At 36.6% G+C, this 24150-nt stretch overlaps 1 protein-coding gene across 1 annotated transcript in view; it reads right to left on the bottom strand.

The window, feature by feature from the left end:
• Positions 1 to 460: 460 nt before the first annotated feature.
• Positions 461 to 24150, bottom strand: part of LOC130231672 (zeta-sarcoglycan) — a 482284-nt gene continuing 458594 nt past the window's right edge. The window contains exon 8 of the mRNA XM_056461045.1: positions 461 to 879. Within this exon, the coding sequence (XP_056317020.1) occupies positions 682 to 879 (198 nt within the window). The 3' untranslated portion in view covers positions 461 to 681. The remainder of the gene's footprint in view (positions 880 to 24150) is intronic.

Genomic DNA, 24150 nt, shown 5'->3' with positions numbered 1-24150 from the left:
CTAAATAGACAGACGGACAAGTAGATTGATAAATTTATGATAAGCATTTAGCCACTGTAGCTAATTAGATAAACAGATGCACCTGATGACAGCCAGCTAAATGTAGGCGGATACATATAGACAGACAAACATGTGTTGATGATAGACAGCTAGCATCTGTGGCTTCCTATAGCACATATAGTATATGCCTGCAAAACATATTTTAAAATGTGTTTGGTCTGGACAACATTTGCTGTGTACAAAGATTTGGTAAATGTATTTGAAAGATCTGTTTTATGAACATTCTAAAGTCTAAACATCTATTTAACATCTGAAAGGAGATGTCTGATAGACGTATTGCAGGTGAGCAAACACAAAAAACTTGTCTTTCAGATGTAAACACAAACTAGATAGATAGATAGATAGATAGATAGATAGATAGATAGATAGATAGATAGATAGATAGATAGATAGATAGATAGATAGATAGATAGATAGATAGATAGATAGATAGATAGATAGATAGATAGATAGATAGATAGAAATTGGAAGCTCAGATGGGCAGATGGAAAAGCATAACAAAAATTTGGGTTAGGAAATGAAAGAGAATGGAGAAAGTGTAAGAAAAAGGAGAGGAGCAAGAGAGAGCAGGTGAAGGAAGGCCTTTCTGGTGCTGGGTGGTCCACGGCCCACCCACCTTCCTCAGCTCCAGAGGCAAACACTGTTGGTGGTCTGGCAGGTGGAGGAGCTCTCTGCAGGAGATAGATACAGCTTGCCACTGGGACATACACACACCTCGTACACAGTCTGTTTGGGGTACGTTGTTCCTGGGCCAAGCAAAGGGTCCACGCTCCCATGTGGAAGATTTCCAAGTCGGATTGAGTTTGCATTTAGATAGATCTGAAAAATGGAGGAGAGGTAGGTAGAGGTGAGGAAATGAGTGCAAGATACACAACAACAATCAAAGACTCTAAATAATTAACCATAACAAGAGTAATTTAGAATTATGCTCATTAAAAAAATGAATGCCTATTATGCCTATATATGCTCATTAAAAAAACACTGATGAAACACTGACTAGGTTTATGGAGTGGAAATTTGGAGTGGAAATTGTAATTTCTTAATTATATCTTATTAGGGGTGTCACAATCAATTGTTTCTTCGGTGCACCACGATGCAGATGCGGACAATTCGGTATTGGTTCCGTAATAATCATAACTGGTTATTATTTTTAGAGTCTTCTTTCGGGTTTAAGTCATTCGTTTATCGCGTGAAAGACATTTGATTCATTAGTTTTCGGATTTGATTCATCATTGATTTTCTCTTTCTCATAGCATTCTAGTTATGACTTGTTTGTAGTGTGGTCAATGTCTGGGCTACTTGTAGATGAGTTTGAAAGCAACTTGTAACATTTTAATAATATTTTGGCAAATTGAACGAAAAGAACGAAATGACTCTAAAAAAGATTCGTTCATCTCAATGAATAAGACTCAAAGGTCCGAGTCAGTAAAATGACCCGAACTTCCCATCACTACTGTGATCATCGCTTCCGCTTATCAGTGTCACTCATCTGTGAAGAGTGCAGCGCGCAAGAGCCAATCGCAGCCCTTTTTGTTGGCGTGTGACCAATCAAAGGGGTGTAAGAGAACTTGGTAGACAAGGATCAGAAAGCGAGCAGGATATTTACATTCGTTTATATTATTTGCTATAAATGCTTGTGTTGTTTAAAGGTACAGTTTATATATATGACTGTTTGTATTAAATGACAAAATTGTATTACAACTAGTATGTAAATATAAATATATTGATATATTTTAATACAAGAACTGCTGCTGTGAAGAAAATATAAAACTGTGTATGGAAAGCACCGTCAATGCACCGCGATTCACCGAGATATCGAATTGAACCAAATTGATAGCATGATAATCGTAACCGAACCGTGAGACCAGTGTAGGTTCACACCTCTTTATCTTATGTACAGTATGTTCTATTCCTCTACAAAATCATCCCAATCAAACTAAATAAGTATTTTTCAACCAAATATAGCTTTTCAAATACTGTGGCTATAGAAAGAAAGAAAGAAAGAAAGAAAGAAAGAAAGAAAGAAAGCTACTTTATAAAACTGATTTATAAACAATGTCCAACAAATGATGTTTGTGTGTGTATGAAGAGTTCATTTTCACAAGCAGACAATTCTGTTTTATCCATTTTCAGAAATCATGTTTTTATTGTGTACTCAGGAGTTCATTAGCAAAATACGTCAACAAGTGTTTGCAAAAACGTTCTGTTCCAAAAACATATTGCTAGAATAACATAATATATACTCATTGGCTTTTTTATGAAATATGATGTGTATGCATTCTGACTTTAAGTAGCTTTTCTAGTTTGTAAGCTACCGATTATTATTGTATTAGCAGATTTACTGTGAACACTTTACAACACTTTAAAAGTATAGAACAAATAGATGTATAAATTTAGTTGAAGATACAACATTACTTTTAGTAAACAGAATACAGAGGCAACCAAAATAATTTTACAAAAATGTGTTGTTCATAAGAAAACGCAAGTCCTGGAAAAGTGTCCAAACCTTAAGAAACACTAACGACATGATGCAAAATATGACTACCTACAACATAATACTACCATGTCACAGTCAACAACAATACCTCTCAAAGGACGCGCATTTCATTTCCAGATTCGCGCGCGAGAGAGAGAAAAAAAAAACCTTTCCAGCGACATGAACAACATTTTATTAAAAGTCTGTTTGCCCTTTGTTTTATAAATATGTTGATGCCTGTGTTTATCAGTTCAAAAAGTCTGTTGGTCCTGACAGCTAAGAAAGGCCAAATAATCTTTAACATAACTCAAACGATGTGAGTGTGTGACATAAAACAAAACAAAGGAGGATGAGAGAGAAGATGCCAACAAGGAAGAACTAATTACTGTAAGTAATGGTATCTGAGGTGTTGACAGGGCGTATCTCTATAAACATTTGCACAAACAAGCCCCCATGATGCTTTGCTGTCAGCAGGACAGTGTGCAGCCACTTTCACTATCAGTCTTTCGTATTGACTCTCATTGTTTGTCTCCCTAGCCTTTTGCTGTGTCAGTTTTTCCATTTTGCTCGCTCCACATGCCCTGCTAACTTCAATTTAACACTTATCAAATGCAAACTTGATTTTTACACAATCGACACACACACAATGTCTTCAGAGAGATGTACTCGTGTGAGCACATGAATACAAGTTGAATGCTGTTATGTACTGCATAATGTTTGCTATCAAAAACCAAGGAAATAATATTCCCAAGGACATTTCAAGAACCTCTGTACATTTATGTAGCACAGTAAGTTCTGGAGAATTTGCAAGTGGTCAAATGTGTTAAGGACTGGCTGTTCTCCACATACTGACCTCTTTTTTAAACATACTTTCACGAGTACACACTTACAGATATCTGACTGAATATAATATTTGGTATGCTGTCCGTGGAGAGAGCTCCAAACTCATTTTATTCCCCTTGTCAGGATAGAAATAGAGAGAGAGAGAGAGAGAAATAGGGGTCTGAGCATAGTGTCTAGGCCAGTGAACCAAAGTGGGGGTCGGGATCCCCTGGAGGGTCGTGGGACACTGACAGGGGGTCGCTTGGTGATTTCAAAAAAGTCAAATGAATTTTATTCAAGTAGAATTATCATATTTTTAATAAAACCCACAGAATATAAAAATAGCAGCTTTTAATAGTAAAAACAACAACAGCATGCAAATGGACTATATGTATAGCTAGTGTTTTTCAGCCAGTGATGAATTTCCGGTGAGAGCTTTATGTAACTATTTTCAATTTTATATGGTTGCTTTTGCAGCATCGATGTTGTTATGCAATTAAAATATAATCAATTAAACAGACTTAAGCATTCTTTTGGCTGTTAAAGTGTAAAAAGAGACAAAAGACCATATAAACGCAGGCACCGTCATTAGCAGCAGGCTAGCGCAGACATGCCATTGATAAAACTAATTTTCATATTTTAAAGACATGGCACAGAAAAATAGAGTTTACTGCAGTGCTTCTTGTTTAGTCTGATATTCACTTTACATCGTATCTCAGCCAGGGAGTGAAGATCGCTGTGTTTTAAAGAAATCTGATCTTAACCCTCCTGTCGTGTTCACATCCTGCCCTTTACTTTAGTGTTCCCGGTCAAAATTGACCGGTCTGTTTCAACTGCTCTTATATTAGCACAAAAATCGTTTTTCTCCACCAAATTTTTTTACTTTTTTCAGTCTGAAATCAGTGAGTGAGTGAGTTAGGGTAGTGTGTGTGGGGATGTTTTCTGTCTGATGAATGAAAAAATGACTATAAAACTATATGGTTGTTAGACTGTTGCACTTTTTTGTGTTGTCAATATGCTTGTGGTTATATAGGCCTATAGTGCGCCCATATAACCACAAGCATATCCACAAGCTTATATAGGCCTATGTGCGCACAACGTTTGTATATTTATAACCACCTCTGAGGAATTTGGGGGTTGCAAGTCACTGGCATTGTTATTTTAGTGGTCGCATGCTGAAAAGTTTGGGAACCCCTGGTCTAGGCCACCAACAGAACACCCCTTTCCAATTTTACATAGGACTCAGGTTTAAAGGTGTGGAGTTGGAGTGGTGGAAAGACACCAAAAGTCCAGAGAAAACGAAGATAGGACATGTTTGACTATTTATAAGGATTTGGTCTCATTCTGATTGGACAATAGAATGATTGTCAATAATGAATTAGCCTTGCCACAACTGTGCATGCTTCTCCTGAAATTTGTTTATATAAAAAGTACTGTAATGCTTGGTTCGCACCAATCGCAGATCATTGCGATACTCACTCCAGTATACCCTTAAAATTTTTCATCTTGAGTTCAATTATATAAAGGTCCTGTGAAGCATTGAAATGTGCATTTTCATTCTATGTTTGGCGTAATCTCAACGAAACAAGAAGATACGGTGGAACATAGTGTAGCTCCTCCCATTAAAGAAAAAAACAGCCAATAGGGTTTTGTTTCGTCATCGCCCTACTGGTGAGAGTGGCTGTTTCTCAATTCTAAGAACGCTGAGAACAGACTCGTGTTCTTGCGGAGAACGGTCTTGCCAGGTCACCTTGGAAGAACGAACTCTGGAGACCACGAGAACATAGAATGTGTCCTGTGAGAAATGAGATGCTATGTTCTACCTGATGGTCACAAAATCTTCATACATTTATATTTCAATGTTTGTATAACATGCACAGAAACCTAACAAATATACTTTGCACAATACAAATAAAACCGATTTTAATCTTTACACCTTTAATATGTTTATGCCTCTATTAATATTTTCTTGGTAATGTTTACTTTCACTGTTTCATTTAGGGAAACTCCTGAGATAAAGAAGTTATTTCTTTAAACTTTAATAATGAATCTAATTAAAATGCTGTGCTTCCAACCTCCTTTAACCCATCGCAATGACTTCTGGGACTTCTCGAGCAAGTTCGGTCTTTCACGCGTTGTCCGTTCTTGCCGTCTTGAGTTTTGGAACTGAACTTTGGCGGTTGATGATGACATTACACAAGAACACGAGGATGCAAGATCGCTCAAGAACGCATATTGAGAAACAGCCAGTGGTTGAGCTTAAACGCATCACACGAAAAGCAAATGAGAAGTGTCTTGGAGGAGGCGGGGCATGTCAGATACTAGAAAACGTTTCATTGGTTATAATGTGATGAGAAATTGTAGTGTAAGGTGACCTGAATAAAACCATTGATCCATTTGGGTGGAAGTGACTACAAGCTTTACATGTTTATATTAGTTTTATATCTTTCAAATGTAAATTTCATCACTGGTTTGGGGAACACTAGCTTATAGATATCCTAAAAATGAATAATACTGACATTTAAGTAAACTTTATTTTAATTTCATGGGGTATTTAAACCTGCACCATATACTTGAGGCAAATTTTGCACTTTCGCAACAAACGTGCCACACATTCCACATCACTTGTGTTAGATCACCCCAAAATGAAAATGTGTTATTAATCACTCACCTTCTTTCCACATCACTGAGATCTTTGTTTATATTTAGAACTCAAATTAAAATATTTTCAAGGAAATCTGAGAGTTCCCTCAACTTTAATATACAGCAACTGAACTGAGACATTCAAAGTACAAAAAAGGAACCACAAATTTTGTCAAAACATTACATGTGACTTCAGGAGTTTAATTGGAATCATACGAAGCTACAAGTACATTGTGAAAATTACTTTGCTCACTTATGTCTTCAACGTCAAGCACATGCAAACAGTTGTTTTTACATTGTTTTGGAACACAAAATTGTTCATTGTCCTTAGTTGACACACTGAAATCACATGGAATGTTTTGACAATGCTTTTTGTTCCTTTACTGGACATTAAATGTCTTGGGACTGGTTGCTGTACATGGAGGATCAGAGAGCTCTCGGATTTCATCTGAAAATATCTTAATCTGCATTCTGAAAATGAGCAAAGGTCTCAGAGTATTATAACAAAATGAGGATGACTAATTAATAACATATTTTAAACTTTGGGTGAACTAATCATTAAATGATTGACAGACATGGGATATGATACATTTAAAACAAACAAAAAAATAATAATACCATTCAATATACAACATAATATTGGAAAATCGGAAAGCCGAGACTTATTGGATGGCAGATATACTACAATGAGGTGAGTGAGGTTTTCTTTCATCCATCAACAGAAAGTAGCACTGACTAAAAGATCAATCTCAACATTGGCTCATGAAAATGAAAACTGATTAAAATGTATAACTCAATAAAACACTCACCGAGTCAAAATTGCTACTATTAAGCACATGCTAATTAAACATCACCATGTTTTTTAATCCACTTAGGATGAAACCAATAATTTAGTTTCCCAAACAGACATTTTCACCTGCTAAACTACCAATGCATTTACAAGTCCACAATAGACATCTATGAGACCAGTTGATTAAAAAACAATTGAGAAAAGGCTCTGAAAAGTGAATTTAGAGTTGAGAATAGTTCTTTATTTGTTTGCAGATCCAACATGTTATTTCTATTTAATGCAATCAAATTTAATTTAGACAGTTGTAAATGTGAATATTGGAACAAATATGCTTTGGAACCACAGGTTTGAAATATACCTGTAGTGGTAGCCGAATTGAAACACATCTTTTACCCATATCACATAAATAGATAACGATATGCGACAAACAAAACATAATTAGATTTTTAACACTATTTTTATTTATTAAGGATCTGTTTTAAACCTTTTCTTTTCAATGGGTTAAAGTAAAAAAAAGACTGTTGAAATAAATAAATAAATAAATAAATAAATCCACTATTTCTCTTTTATGCTTTTCAGGAGCCATGTGCACCAACTAACAGGTAAAATCTCTCATTCAAGTTCACGTTGCTTTATTGGCATGACAAAAAGGTCTCTGTGGGTCTGTGGAAGTGTTAACAGGTCATGCGCACACAGAATGAGCAGTATGAAACGAGTAAAGGAGAGAAGATTTTCCACTACTCAATCGCTTGCGGGTGTTTGTTTATATTCTGTGGATCCAATAAAAGTGTAAAAGGATGATAATAATAAGAAAAAATAAAAGTGTGTGACTAAATATACTTGGGCGGCCGTTAATATACCTGGACGGCCCACCCAAGTAAATGTGTGGGAAGCACTGAAATATACATATTCAGCTGAAGTCAGAATTATTATCGCCCTTGCTTGTTTTTTTATATAATTGTTTAAATCAAACTTAACTGAATGATATTAAAGCGATGTTTACACCATATCTGCATTTTGAAATCGCGGCAACAGCTGGAGGTTTGTAGTCCACAGCATGTTGTTGCAATGTTTACAATACTAATCCTATACTTCTGGGTTTCTTCCCACCGCAACCTCGCTTACGTGTTTTAAAATGGCGGCCGTGTGAAATAAGCATATACAGCTTAAAGCAGGGCTATTCAATTAGTTCGTCATGGGGCCAGTTCATGTAAAGCATCCCAAATGAGGGGCCGGAGAGATATGACTTGCATTATGAGTGACGACACAACAGCATATAAGAGCCCATATGCTTTATTTTAGCTCCTTAAGTCACCAGTTGTATTTTTCTACATTAAAATGTTAATATGTTGTATTTTGAAACTACATAACATCCCTGCAATGGCTTTTTTTTTTTTTACAAACATTCAAATGTTGTATTTCACAGCAAAACAAAAGCAGTGCATTGCATAAGTAGGCCTCTTCTAAATTCAGACACATTCATATGTTATGTTTTTAACTGCATAACAATTGTGGATGCAACAATTATAGATTTTGGTGGTACGATTATAGTCTGAAGAATAATCATGGTTTCACGTTTATCACGTCTAATAAAAATGTAAGCTTTATATTAGGTAAGTATTTAAATGAACTGTTATTATAATCTACGTTCATACATACATAATTATTTTAATAATTTCTAATAATTCATCTAACGTGTCTTTTGTTTACATAGGACTGAAAGCCAAGCACAACTCTCACTGCTACGGCGTGAGATGTTTTCTACTCGGTGTGTGTGGAAGGCGCGAGCGCATCACTCCGCTCCGAAATAACGAACTTGCTCACGGAAACGACACAATATGTGAACGGCCCGCTGCTATAGTAATCCACTGTGCGTGCGCATTAGCCTCGGTATAATCTTGGAACTATAAACTAGCGCACAGGTGGCATAACTTTGTTTAGTTGCAGCAGTTTCGTTTTGTGAGTTGAGAAGCCTTTAAGCTTAAGCATCCCAATGTTTTCGGCAGGTCACGCCACTCACTCGCTTAATGTCAGGTGACTCACGCTTTGCGCAGCCTTCAACTGCAGCTCGTACTGTATTGAACAGACGCACGTCACTTCATAACTATAGCGGCTGTTTTTCGACTGAACTAAAATTATTTTTGATGTCTTGGTCACACTATTTTGAGGGCCGGAACAAATTGCCTCATGGGTCAAGTCATTGTATAATGATGGTTTGTTCTGTAGACTATCGAAGAAATATATAGTATAAAGGAGCTAATAATTTTGACCTTAAAATGGTTTTTAAAAAATTCAAAACTGCTTTTATTCTAGCGGAAATAAAATAAATAAGACTTTCTCCAGAAGAAAAAATATTATAGGAATTACTGTGAAAATTTCCTTGCTCTGTTAAACATCATTAGGGAAATATTTAAAACAGAAAAATAAATTCAAAAGTGGCTAATAATTCTGACTTCAACTGTATATATATATATATATATATATATATATATATATATATATATATATATATATATATATATATATATATATATATATATATATATATTACAATTGCATAATATTTTATGGAAAATTTAATTTAAATGGAATGCTGTCATTGACACAATAGTTTATTATAATATTTATAATTTTTTAATCAAATGTGCCACCACCGAAGTATAATCCACCTGTTTTACATGTCTCTCTTTCTTGATTCTCTATAACAACATTGATTTTTGTCCTTTAAACACTTTTATCACTTCCCCTTTATTGCCAAGTGACTGAAATTCTATTTTGGCATGCGGTTAGCCGATGTGTCCTCATGCATTGTGTCACCTAATACCGGTGAGTGCTGCCTTGGCCCAAAACGAACCCTCAAATCCAATTCCATTCTAAACACTCTCCCATTTTCTGCCAAGAGACGGAATTCCGGAAATTTCTTGAGACTGGCATGGCTAATGATATACCACCCACTGACAGCTATCACGACCCCTACTGAGAGACACTATGAGGGGAAAGGGGCGGGAGGTCGACCAGGGGGATCAACAGAGAGAAACAGACAAGCGAAAGAAGTCGAAGCGGAAGTCATTTAGGTCATCTTATGAGGGGATTAAAGATGGCACCCTCCCCAAATGAAAGTGTCTGTATGAATTACTATCAGTCAACCATGGGATTAAAGAAAAAAGACAGTTGGTGTTTTGTTTACAAACCTCTTCCCATTCTGGAAACACTATCGGGGAATGTGTGTGCGCGAACACTTGCAAGTTTATATGTGTAGGGAAGGCCAATTATAGTCGGTCTAAACATTTTTTCATGCATGATTTCTCCCATGTCACAGCTGGAGGAGGGAAAGCAGCAAATGAGAGTGAACAGGTCGAGGAAGGAGAAGACAGTGAAATGTGGGAAGGGTTTTTTTCAGAAATGCAGCGTGAAGAGGTAAATGAAGGGCGGAGGATAGAAACACATACAGGTGAGTCATCAAACTTCCTGAGGTCATTGGTGTGTACTGCACACTCCATTACGCTCTGGAGATGAGGAGCGCTTCATGCTATAAAACACAGGCAGATTGTTGAGATCTCCAATCTCAGTCTCTTTTGTTCTCGTCTCTATGACCGTGACAATCAAACAATTCTAGTGTGCAGTTGCTGCACGTTTCATTTACTTCTGGATTTACTAATGCATATTGATGGCTGGAGCTCTCCGAGATAAAGGTTTATGGGCCTGGAGCTGCATACTGGTGTTTTCCATTATTCTACATGGACTAAAGTGTCAAATAAATATGATAATGTTTAGACCACATGCCAGGTGATAAAATGCCCAATTACGCAATTAAACTGCTAAGTTTGAAGAGGTTTGTGCATATTTAAATGGTTTCATTTGGAAAATGTGTTGTTTGGACACAATCAGAAGAAATAATGTAGGTGTTTTGCCATTCATTCTTTAGGACCCTCACTTTTTTCTGACCTTAGCCCCATTTATCAGGGCTCGCAAAAGAGAAATGAACCACCAATTACTTTGGCATATGGTTTATGCAGTAGATGCCCTTTCCATTGACACACTCATATACTTTGGCCAACTTTTAAATACAGGGTTCTCATGTAATTTCTGGAATGTCATGGACTTTATATATATATAAACTATATAATAGTTGAAGTCAGAATTATTAGCCCCCCTGAATTATTAGCCCCCCTGTTTATTTTTTTCCACAATTTCTGTTTAACGCAGAGAAGATTTTTTTTCAACACATTTCTAAACATAATAGTTTTAATAACTCATTTCTAATAACTGATTTGTTTAATCTTTGCCATGATGCCAGTAAATAATACATACCTACATACCTACATACATGCATGCATGCATGCATATATATATATATATATATATATATATATATATATATATATATATATATATATATATATATATATATATATATATATATATGTAGGTATGTTTTATTTACTGGCATCATGGCAAAGATTAAACAAATCAGTTATTAGAAATGAGTTATTAAAACTATTATGTTTAGAAATCAAGGAAAAAAATCTTCTCTGTGTTAAATGGAATATACATAAATACATACATATATATATATATATATATATTGGATCAACAGCTTCCTAACGGACAGGCAGCAGCTGGTGAAGCTGGGAAAATTCTCATCTAGCATCCGCACAATCAGCACTGGCGCCCCCCAGGGGTGTGTCCTCTCCCCACTGCTCTTCTCCCTGTACACGAATGACTGCACATCAAAAGACTCCTCTGTGAAGCTCTTGAAGTTTGCAGACGACACCACACTTATCGGCCTCATTCAGGACGGTGACGAGTCTGCCTACAGACAGGAGGTTAAGGAGTTGGCTGTCTGGTGCAGTAACAACAACCTGGAGCTCAACACGCTCAAAACAGTGGAGATGATAGTGGACTTCAGGAGAAACCCCCCTGCTCTCCCCCCACTGAGCATCATGGACAGCATTGTGGCAGCAGTGGAGTCATTCAGGTTCCTGGGCACCACCATCTCTAAGGACCTGAAGTGGGACACTCACATTGACTCCATTATCAAAAAAGCTCATCAGAGGATGTACTTTCTTCGTCAGCTGAGGAAGTTTAACCTCCCAAAGGAGCTGCTGAAACAGTTCTACACCTCCATCATTGAATCAGTCATCTGCACATCAATAACTGTCTGGTTTAGCTCAGCTACTAAATACGACCTCCAAAGACTACGTCGAATAGTTCGGACTGCTGAGCGAATCACTGGTACAACCCTTCCTACTCCCCAAGAACTGTACTTATCCAGAGCGAGCAGAAGGGCTGCCAAAATCACTCTGGACCCCTCACACCCAGCACACTGCCTCTTTGAACTTTTACCTTCTGGTCGACGCTACAGAGCACTGCGCACCAGAACAGCCCGACACAGAAACAGTTTCTTCCCTCAGGCAATCCATCTCATGAACACTTGATGATAATAATTGCGGAACCAACATCACTACTTGCTATACACTTTTATACACATATACACTTATTTAACAACACACTTTACATGCCAATTTGCACATAACAGCTGCACATATAACGTTGTATATAGTAATAAACATGTACATACACTTGTCAATCTGTATATTTGCACTCACTACTTACTTCTATTTTTAAAAATATATATTTATTATCTGTTTTTTGTCCTGTCTCTGTAATCCTGTTGCACTGTAGAAGCTCTGTCACGAAAACAAATTCCTCGTATGTGTGAACATACCTGGCAATAAAGCTCTTTCTGATTCTGATTTCTTTCTGATATATAAATACACTCAATGACCATTTTATCAGGTACACCTTACTAGTACCTGGTTGGACCGACTTTTGCCTTCAGAATCAACTAGGTATTGGAAATATTCCTCAGAGATTTTAGTCCATATTGACATGATAGCTTCACACAGTTTCTGCAGATTTGTCAGCTGCACATCCATGATGCAAATCTCCCATTCCACCACATCCCAAAAGTGCTCTATTGAATTGAGATCTGGTGACTGTGGAGGCCATTTGAGTAGTGACCTCATTGTCATGTTCAAGAAACCAGTCTGAAATGATTTGCACTTTATGACACGGCACATTATCCTGCTGGAAGTAGCCATCAGAAAATGCGTACACTGTGGTCATAAAGGGATGGACATGGTCTTTTCACCACACCAGCAACAATACTCAGGTAGGCTGTGGCGTTGACACGATGCTCAATTGGTACTCAAAGTGCACAAAGAAAATATTCCCCACACTATTACACCACCACCACTTGCCTGAACCATTGATACAAGGAAGGATGGACCCATGCTTTCATGTTGTTGATGCAAATTCTGACCCTACCATTCGAATGTCGCGGCAGAAATCTTTTCAGAACAGGCAACGTTTTTTCCAATCCTCTGTTGTCCAATTTTGGTGAGCCTGTGCAAATTGTAGCCTTTGTTTCCTCTTCTTATTCTTCTTCTTGACAGGAGTGGCACCCAGTGTGGTCTTCTGCTGCTGTAGCCCATCTGCCTCAAGGCTGGTGTGTTCAGAGATGCTCTTCTGCATACCTCAGTTGTAACGAGTGGTTATTTGAGGGACTGTTGCCTTTCTATCAGCTCAAACCAGTCTGGCCAATATGCTCTGACCTCTGGCATTAACAAGGCATTTGCGCCCACAGAACTACCGCTCACTGTATGTTTTCTCTTTTTCAGACTATTCTCTATAAACCCTACAGATGGTTGTGCATGAAAATCCTAGTAGATCAGCTGTTTCTGAAATACTCAGACCAGCCTGTCTGGCACCAACAACCATACCACGTTTAAAGTCACTTAAATCACCTTTCTTCCCCATTCTGATGCTCGATTTGAACTGCAGGAGATTGTCTTGAACATGCCTACATGCCTAAATTCATTGAGTTGCTGCCATGTGATTGGCTGATTAGAAATTTGCGTTAATAAGCAGTTGGACAGGTGTACCTAATAAAGTGGCCGGTGAATGTAAAAATGTGGTATTGCGATATTTTATTTTTCTGCAATAAATATGTCGATATGAATACAGTTTCACAAGATGGTTTAATAACACTACATGATGGTTTTACAATAGTCAGGTACAGAACTTGAATAATCACATTTCTTATTTTGCTTTGTCTTGTATTTAGTCCAAATATCTAAAAAAAAAATTGTAGATTAAGTAACAATATTGTTTCGTTTTTAACTTCAAAAGAAACAAGTAAACACATAAAATGACCCACATCTCTTATAATAAAAAAATCACTTATTTTTTTATGCACATGGTGGAATTTATTTAGTAAATGTTTCCATCATAGTTTATGAAAACCTTTTCTTATTGGATAATTTTTTATGCACATTTTAGAAATTTATGCACATCTTGGCATTTCCACCAAGCATTTTTTATGCAATATTTCAAAATATGCATGCATGGAAATAGGTGGATGAAAACACAGCTAAAGCAGATGGTGTGAAAGGAACTTGAACTGTGTCTGGCTAAAATCTGCAGAAATGTAAAGCATTGCAAGCTTCTTTTATTTGTGAGCCATTTGATAGATTTTGCATTAAATTTGGTGACATAAATGCAACCTTCTGAAGGAACTACTCAGCATAAACCATTGAAGTTCAGCTTTTTAGTCAGTGAAAGCCAGGGAATTTGACATTTGGCTTAAAATGGCAACCCTGTAAAAAGGTGTCTGCATTCATACAGTATACTTACATAGGATACAGTTTGGGTATTAAAACTACTTTTCCAGTGGCAAAACAAAGTTTGATGCCATAAAAGAAGCTTTTTAAGTTTTAAACAGAATGCTTTTATTCTCTAGTGCTCAAGAAAACAACATAATGGTAATTCAGAGAAACCACAAAGCCCTCGCTTTTTCTGTCTCAATAGAAAAAAACAGTACCAACAGCCAATGTGCCGAAGAACCCATAATGTAACATCAAAAGCAGTTTTACATTTGCACACAACCATACAGTACAGTATGTCTAACGAAAAATGCTATCGACAAAAGACAAGCAACAACAGACATCTGAATGGAGCTTGGACAAATAAAAAACACTCCAAAAGAAAAACTCTCCAAATTTTTCCCCATGACTTTAAGAGCCACACTTTAAAAAAGAACCGGCAGAGAGAAGTGCCGTGGGACTCCATACTCCAAAATAATAGAAAATAAAAGCTTGCCGCCATCACGCAGAAACAACCCAAGGGCAAAACAAACCGCTGGCAGTAATTTGGCTGTTGGATTATTAACCTCACAGGATCTACCTGCACCGAGGGGCTTCTGATAGATTTGTTGGCTGATAGATGAGTCTGCTTCAGTGGCGGGGCTAGTTAGGAGCATTTCTCTCGTTACTTTGTTCCAATCACACACCCTGGTGGCTTTATTAAGATGCATAGGCATAAGGGCTGGTCTCAAATGGACACCATATTGGCGCTTTGCACAAACAAATGAAACATTAGCGTACATATGCCTGCTTCAGCTACCATGTCTCCTCGGCTTGTCGCCACCATATGTATCTATATACATCGCCTCATTGGCTGGCTGAAAGGAGAGGGAGTGTTCAGGTGGAGAGAATGGGGTGTTCAATAGGTCCACAGCTGCCATGTAAGACAAGCACAACAACAAAGTATGTGCTTAATTTCATGCATCATGATGATGTGATGATGTTTAGGCCATAATGAAAACTGATCTAGGCTGAGGTAATGAGGATGTTTACATTGCATTGCTTTTATATACAGTTTAAGTCAGAATTATTAGCCCCCTTTGATTTTTTTTTCTTTTTTAAATATTTCCCAAATGATGTTTAACAGAGCAAGGAAATTTTCACAGTATGTCTGATAATAATTTTTCTTCTGGAGAAAGTCTTATTTGTTTTATTTTGGCTAGAATAAGAGCATTTTATTTTTTTTTTACATCCAATTTTACGGTCAATATTATTAGCCCCTTTAATCAATTTTTTTCAATAGTCTACAGAACAAACCATCATTATACAGTAACTTGCCTAACAACCCTAACTTGTCTAGTTAACCTAATTAACCTAGTTAAACCTTTTAATGTCACTTTAAGCTGTATAGAAGTGTCGTGAAAAACATGTAGTAAAATATTATTTACTGTCATCATGGCAAAGATAAAATAAATCAGTTAATAGAAATTAGTTATTAAAACTATTATGTTTAGAAATGTGCTGAGAAAATCTTCTCTTCATTAAACAGAAATTGGGGGAAAAATAAACAGGGGCATAATAATTCAGGGGGGCTAATAATTCTGACTTCAACTGTACATTTGTATCTGGTCATTCAGTAGTTGAATTGATCTGTTGTTTAACATTTTCATAGAATACTTATTGCGTTACATTTTTATCTTCATGTAATGTATATATAGACTGTTGCTTAAAAGTTTGAGGAATAGCAAAGACTATAGAATACACAAGACGTGTCACTCATATAGTTTTGAATGGGGAAAAGTGTAACAGGCAATATGGCAAATGAAGCCCCGCCTCCTAGTACAGGAGCCAATCATTGATCGCGGCAGATTGACCAGACGTGTGCTTTTATGACAGTTTGCTGGTCAACAAACGCATTGGAATCTCAGCGAATACTTGCTTCACAGACATAAGAAATATATCCACACAAAGCTTGACATTTGTACTTTTAAATGAAGCAAGTGCACTTGAAAACAAAAGTTTTTTGGTTTTGTAATCTGCATGAAACAAACGCAAGGTACAGTCCATCCTGTCAAATGGACATCACATGACAGCAATTACTCAAACGCCACACAAACTTAAAAACAAATAGTTGCTCTCATTTCTGGAGAAGATTCACCATCAAGACCAAGTTGGATTACTTTAGATGAACAGCACGATCTGATTATTATTATCCAGAAAATGATAATGTGTAGAACGGCCATAAATGAGGTTGGTGTCGTGATCTCGTTTCTTTTGAGTGTGCATGTGCATTAGATTGGGCAACCTGAAAATTTTTGTTTGATTCGGACGTTTAGAAATGAAACTTATGAGATGGTTGTTGTTTCATTTTATTGGTGGTTCCAAATATGTAAGGTAATTGTAAGCTTGGAGAGCTTTTGAAGAATTCGATGTTTCCCTATTTAGACAGAATGCATGAGCTTACGGCCCGAGAGGCGTTTCAAAGATGGCCGCTGAGTGAAATTACTTGCCGTAAAGGGACTTTGTCTTAACACCAACACTATACTTGATTAGTAAGGAACTGAATAAAACATTCAATCCTAAATCTTTAAGGAGGCCTGGCATCTCGGCATTTCTTATTTACCAAAAAAAAAAAAAAATGTATTAATTAAAATAAATTTAAAAATTCCAAAAATTTCAAACAATTTCTGAATTATCAAAATCACAGCTGTGCTTTATTTTTAAAGCCTACTTAGTTTTTTGTAAGTCCTTTTTTATATTCATATTTAATATTTGTGACTTTTGTTATTTGTATTCATTGGTATGTTTGTTTTTATCATTTTTAAGGCTTATTAAAATCAAACTAATAAATTATAATAATATGTTTTTTGTTTGATCATTTATAGAAAGAAGCAAATACATTTCCTTTATGAAAAATATATTCATAAAAAAACTAACTAACTAAATATTTTGGAGAATGTTGGAAACCAGTAATCATTGGCTTACATAGTAGGAAAACCAATTGTTACCAGTTTCTTTTTAGCTTACAGTACTTATTTTGTAAAAAAACAAAAAACAAAACATGTTTGTGACAAGTGAAGGGCGAAAAAATAAAGACAGAATTTTCAGTCTAGGGTGAACTGTCCCCTTAAGAACGTTATCTTAACGTTCCAACCCAGGCTCATTGTGGAAATGTACCCCTGCATACATTTCTGGACAGCGTGAAATACATTCCAGGAGGTATGTTTTTTGCAGTTTTTGTTTTTGCCAGGCCACTGTACGCTTTTTCAGTTCTCAAATTTCTCTCGTGAGAGCCATTCATGCCTGCTGTTCTCACTTAAATCCACCAGAGGCCGCTGTCAACTGACTGACTGACTGACTAATCGACTGACAGACCGACCGATTCCCCCTACCCCCTTCCCTAAACCCAATTGATAGTGTTTTCTAAACCACTGACTGACCCAATCAACCACTTCCCCAAACCCAACCAACAGTGTTTCAAAACCATTACAGAAAAAGAAAAGCCCTCGGCTGATTTTTTCAGATCTTACCACGTTCTCACCTTGTTATTTACTTGTTTATTTAATTTTTTGCCTTTTGTTTTTTTTTACTTGCTTTCTGGTAAGCGGTCAGCAGGCATTGTGAAAAATAGCTATCGGCAGCATAATACCGCCCCGTAGCGTTTGTTTTAATTTTGGCTACAAAATTCGTCATCTCCAGAAATGTATACAGGGGGTACGTTTTCACAGTGAGACTGTTAACAGTCAATTATTACAGTTAATATATTTGTAATTATTACATATAATATAGTTGGACTTAATACAGTTGTACAGTTGGATGTAATAATACAGTTATTTATTTTATGTGTTTTCTACTAATGAAGATGTTTGTTTGGATTTAAAAACTGAAGAACAACCTGGATGCTTAGCATTCCTGTGTGGACACTACAACATTTTCTGTTCCCATTCTTTCTTTTCTCTTTCCAGTGATTTTGTGTCACCCTTAACTTTTCCATTTGAGAAAAGGCCAGGAAGTCAAAAAGTTAGAAAAAAAAAAAACCTTTAAGTACATGCACAAGAGCAGCACTAAGGACAATTGTGTACAAATTATTTTGATTAATACTAGAATGCTAGTTCCTCACTAAGATGGATGGATGGATGGATGGATGGATGGATAGATAGATAGATGAAAACACTGTAATTTCATAAGCCAAATCTGTTATGACTTCAACTAAAGGGGCAGTATTCAGAATTTACTCTCTCTCTCTCTCTCTCTCTCTCTCTCTCTCTCTCTCTCTCTCTCTCTCTCTCTCTCTCTCTCTCTCTCTCTCACGAGAGCTATCAGAGCACATACAGCAGTCACTTCTCATTTCCCTTGATCTTAATGGGCAGCAGGAAGAGAAAAGGCAATAGGACATGGACTCAGTCAGCCATTCTGCTTTAATTCTCTCACCCCAAACTTTTTAACATTGCCCTCTTAAGAGTCGCCCGCTGACAACATTGATTTGATTTCTCGTCTCAGCTGTCTAATGCACTTGATTCTCTTCTCCAAATTGACAGAGGCATCTATTTTCAGCGTCTCTTCTCTCTGGAGAATTACAGAGAGAGGGAGAAAGAGAAAGACGGGGGGCAAACAGGATGGGATTGTGCTGATATGAGCATTTGTTCTAAATTACTGAGCTTGTTCATAAAGACAGCCAGAAAAATAGAGAGCAAAAGCAAGACGGAGAGAGGGAGAGAGACAAAGATAAAGGTCAAGTGAAGAGAGGGAAAAATTGAGAACATTACAATTATTTACTTTCTTTCATGTCTTGTCACTACAAAGCTAAAAGACATATGTTTACTTTAGTGAAAGTCAAAATGAGAATAGTGTATACAGTTTTAATTATGCACTGGTTAATGTTTTAATAATTTATTATTTGACTGCTAAACCCAATTTTAGCTTGAAAAAAAAAATCTATGGAAATATTTCAGTTGTTGAATCAATTGTTGTCTGAGTCTAATATTTTCAGGGATTTTATTACAATTCAGAAAACCAGTTTAAATCAACTTTTTTGTGTTTGTTTTTTGTTTGGTTGATTGATTGATTGATTGATTGGTTGATTGATTGATTGATTGATTGATTGATTGATTGATTGATTGATTGATTGATTGATTGATTGATTGATTGATTGATTGATTGACTGATTGACTGATTGATTGATTGATTGATTGATTGATTGATTGATTGATTGATTGATTGATTGATTGATTGATTGATTGATTGAGAAGATAATAGTCAGTATTGACTACTTAAATAAATCTCATGAACAATGCTTGCCCAACATTTATTAATGATATTGACTTGGGTTGTGTCCGAAATCGCCTACTGCTCAGTAGGTACTGCATTTGAATACAAACGTACTACTCTGCCGTTAAAAAAGTACATTCTATACAGTATGAATGTCAGTGGTATGAATGGAACTCGGAATAACCTGCATCAGCTGCGTCACTTCGCTCCCATTTATGAATTCTCTCATGGTGCATCATGGGATAGCGTAGCATCCATCTGATGCACACTTTAGAATTATGCCAGAAGTAGTAGGTCATCCAAGTACTTCTCACATTCTGTTTTTCGAATTCTATGAATTCAGACATACTACTCGATTTGCATACTGCTGTTATCCTACTATATAGTATGGAAGTATGCAATTTCAGATGCAGCTTCGATTTCAACTTTTCTTGATGCCCACACCGGTTTATTGCTCCTTACCGCTGGCTCCCATTGAAAATAATTGACTTCTTTAACACTACTTTGACGCTCTCACCACCTTCGGTATGAACGCACAGTTAGTCAGTGTTATTATTTTTATTATTATTAGTTGCCAGCCACCACTTACACCTACATTTTATGGTACATATAGTACACACAAGTCAGAAGTATTAGCCCCCTTAACTATTAGCCCACCTGTTCATTTCTGTTTAATGGAGAGATGATTTTTTTTAACACGTTTCAAATCCTAATAACTTTAATAACTCTTTTCTAATGACTGATTTATGTTATCTTTGATATGATGACAGTAAATTAGATTTGACTAGATATTTTTCAAGACACTTCTATACAGCTTAAAAGGGACATTTAAAGGCTTAACTATGTTAATTAGGTTAATTAGGTTAGGGTAATTAGGCAAGTTATTGTATAACGATGGTTTGTTCTGTAGACTATCAAAAAATTGATAACTTAAAGGGGCTAATAATATTGACCTTAAAATGGATTTTTTAAAAATTAAAAACTGCTTTTATTCTTACAAAAATAAAACAAATAAGACTTTCTCCAGAAGAAAAAAATATTTTCAGACATACTGTGAAAATTTTCTTGATCTGTTAAACATCATTTTGGAAATATTTAAAAAAAAAGAAAAAATTCAAAGGGGGGCTAATAATTCTGACTTCAACTGTATATATATTAATTTTTTTCATTTTCCTTCGGCTTAATCCTTTTATTCATCAGGGGAACTGAACTGAAATAAACCGCCAACGTATCCAGCATCTGTTTTACACAGCGAATGCCCTTCCAGCTGCAACCCAGTACTGGGAAACATTCATACACACTCATTCACACACATACACTACGGCCAATTTAGTTTATTCAATTTACCTATACAGCATGTCTTTGGACTGTGGGGGAAACTGGAGCACCCACGTCAACATGGGGAAAATATGCAAACTCCACACAGAAACGGCAACTGCAAGTATTTTTTTAAAAGTAGCATTTTAAGTAGTGCATTTTCAAGATACACTAGGGCTTTCCTTAACATAATACACCTAAAACACGCATTACTATAAAAACACATCAATTGCAGGGAGTATAGAGTTATAGTTACAGTATACTCTAGTATAGAGTTATAGCTGACTTGACCAAAATTACTTCTTTTTACTGTGATTCAAATAACTTTAGTGTTTTTGTTACACCACAAAGAAAAAAAAAACTAAAGTAAGTAACTTTTTTTTTTTTAAAGATGCAAGATTTATAAGTGTCCTTACTGTGCATAAACCACTTTGTCCTTATATCACTTCTCAAAGCACCATCCTGCTATCTCAGCCCCGAAAGAAGAAAAAGAAAAACTTTTTACCCGAAGAGGTGACAGAACAGCATGATATATGACTGGGACTCACGGAAGTTAATTAAATAGCCTGGGCAGTTACTAAAGTGAGATAGGAGAAAGAGAGAGAAAGAAAGCCAGGCAGCTCAACATGGCGGCACTAATTTGAGCAGAAAGGGAGGGGGGGGATGGGGGGGTCAGAGAGCATGGATAATCTAAACATGTTCAAGGTGCTGCTGGAATTACACTAACACTGCAATTACCTGACAGTGAATAGGCTCGTACAGAGAGAAAGATGGAGACGGATGAGTGTAAAACAGAGAGATGAAGAACAGGAAGAAAACAAGAGTGGGAACGAGGAAATGGAAAAATGATCTGAAGGTGTTCGGTTAAGGCAATTATATTGAGGACATGGGCCACTCATTTCTGACCGGCCGGGATTGTGTGAAGTCGCATCTACCACCTTGACTCTGCTCTTAATGTGTAATGTAACACATTATATGACGTGTGAACTTTAGATAAGTCATTCAGACTCTTTATAAGAGCACAGCACAAGCTCCGCCAATAAAAACAGCTCTGTGGAGATGAAAATGTATGCAAAGCATGAGAATCTACAGGAATTTTCAACACAAATTGCTTGTAAAATTTGATTTGATCCATAACTAAAGCAGATTTTATGCTAGCAGAGGTTTTAAGGTTATCATTATTAGAGGCTTTTGCGCTGAATATTTTCATCTTAGTGACTGTTCTCATCAGAAAGCTTTCTTGGTTTAAGTTGATTGCATTTTGTAGCCTCAACAAGAATCCTTTTTTCAGTTTTGAGGTAAAATATCTTAATTTGAGGGAATAAAAGCACAAGAACAGAAAGAAACAAGTGTCATTTCTTCTATTCTCTAGTGATCAAGAATTAACTAGTGCGTGAGTTAGTGTGTGACTGTACATGCATTAAAGAGCCCATATTATGGGTTTTTGAAAATGCCCTTCTATGTAGTGTGTCACACAGCTCTAAGTGAAGTGAAATATCCAGCTAAGGCTTAAATCTGTAAGTGTACAGTGTTTATAACTATTGATTCATCTAAAAAAAGAGTCGACTCATATTGCTTCAAACGAGTCGTCTTGATAACGAGTCATTAGGTGTTTCGTGATGACGCGGCTGGGGGGTCTGTCGCGGTTAAAATCGAAGCTTTGGGGGGGGGGTATGGGGTAATCGCAGATGTAACTTAGGATGCGGAGGGTGAGGGAGGTGTCGCCGTCGCGCCGTCTCTATTCTGGACACGCAGGCCCTGTGTGTGTGTGTGTGTGTGTGTGTGTGTGTGTGTGTGAAAAGAGCAAGTAGACTGCTAGGAGATCTCCTCGCCAGTTCTTGGACTTTTTGCTTGATAAAATAGTTAGTCGTCAGTATTTTCTTGTCCATCGTCTGTGTTTACATTCACCCACTGGCAGCCAAAATCCACTATGAAGCGTGTGTGCACTGTGACTACTTTTATATTGTTGATTAGCTGCTGGGCATTTCACTCTGTCTCGCACTGAAGCCTGTCAGTGTCGACCAATAGCAGCAGGCTGTCATCGGTCCAATCATTGCAGATTAGCTTCGCGCTGAGGACGGGTTTGGGTACAAATGAATCGCTGAACGATTCATATGAGAGTCGCTGGGATAATTAGGTAAAAATAAATGCAGATTATAAGCCCATGACAGTGTTGTTTGACCTTGCATGCATATTAGACTGTTGTTGGAGACCCTTACAACCTAAATATGACCCTATTTCATGTATAATATGGGCTCTTTAAATGATCTTGATGAGTGATTGTCAGCATGATGTGTTTACCAACATGACATAAAATATGTTTTAATTGCTCAAAAGAATGTGCTACGCTAGTTTAGGCTACCTGATTGCAGCTTCTATACATTATGACACATTTTCAGTTCTGTGATGAATATTATTATTGCTTTGGCTGTCAAAGGAATATCAGTTGTACTCAGGATGCAAAGTATACATTGATAATCGAGGGGATCAACTTTTTTGGCAACGTTTAGTTGGTGCAATACATGTTGCAATAAATCAAATTTAGGTATTCATTTAAATCAGGGGTTCCCAAACTTTTCAGCCCTTCTCAACCCCCAAAATAACAATGCCATTGACTTGCAATCCCCAATATTCTCAGAGATGATTATACATATATAAACCTTGCACACAATGGCGCACACATACCAAATGGCCCAAGTCTATTTATTGTTTAATTTTGGAGAACACAACCATCCTCAATGTTCAGTTTCTTTATAAATGTTCAGTGGGCTGTATTTATTTTTAATGTATGAGTGCCGTAAAGGTGTCAGAAAGTTTGACCTCATGCCATAAAATCAATGTGCTGCTTCTAATGCTATTGCTGTGTCTTTAATATAACTTAATCACCCCAGGAGTCGCAAAAAAAAAAAAAGGCTGAAAGGCTGATGGCTTTTTATTTGCATGTTGTTTTTTTAATGTTTATTATTAACATGTTAACAATGTTACTATTAACTACTATTTTATTCTTCAGTAGGTTATGGATAAAATATGGTAATTTTAATAGTTTAATAAAATGAATTAGATTTTTGGAAGTTGCCAAGCGACCCCCCTCACTGTCCTGTGACCCTCTGGGGAGTCTCGGCCCCCCT

The sequence above is a fragment of the Danio aesculapii genome, chromosome 1 (assembly GCF_903798145.1).
Source record: "Danio aesculapii chromosome 1, fDanAes4.1, whole genome shotgun sequence".
Taxonomy (NCBI): Eukaryota; Metazoa; Chordata; class Actinopteri; order Cypriniformes; family Danionidae; genus Danio; species Danio aesculapii.
The sequence above is the reverse complement of the archived record's forward strand: the minus strand, read 5'-3'. Positions and strand labels throughout refer to the sequence as shown.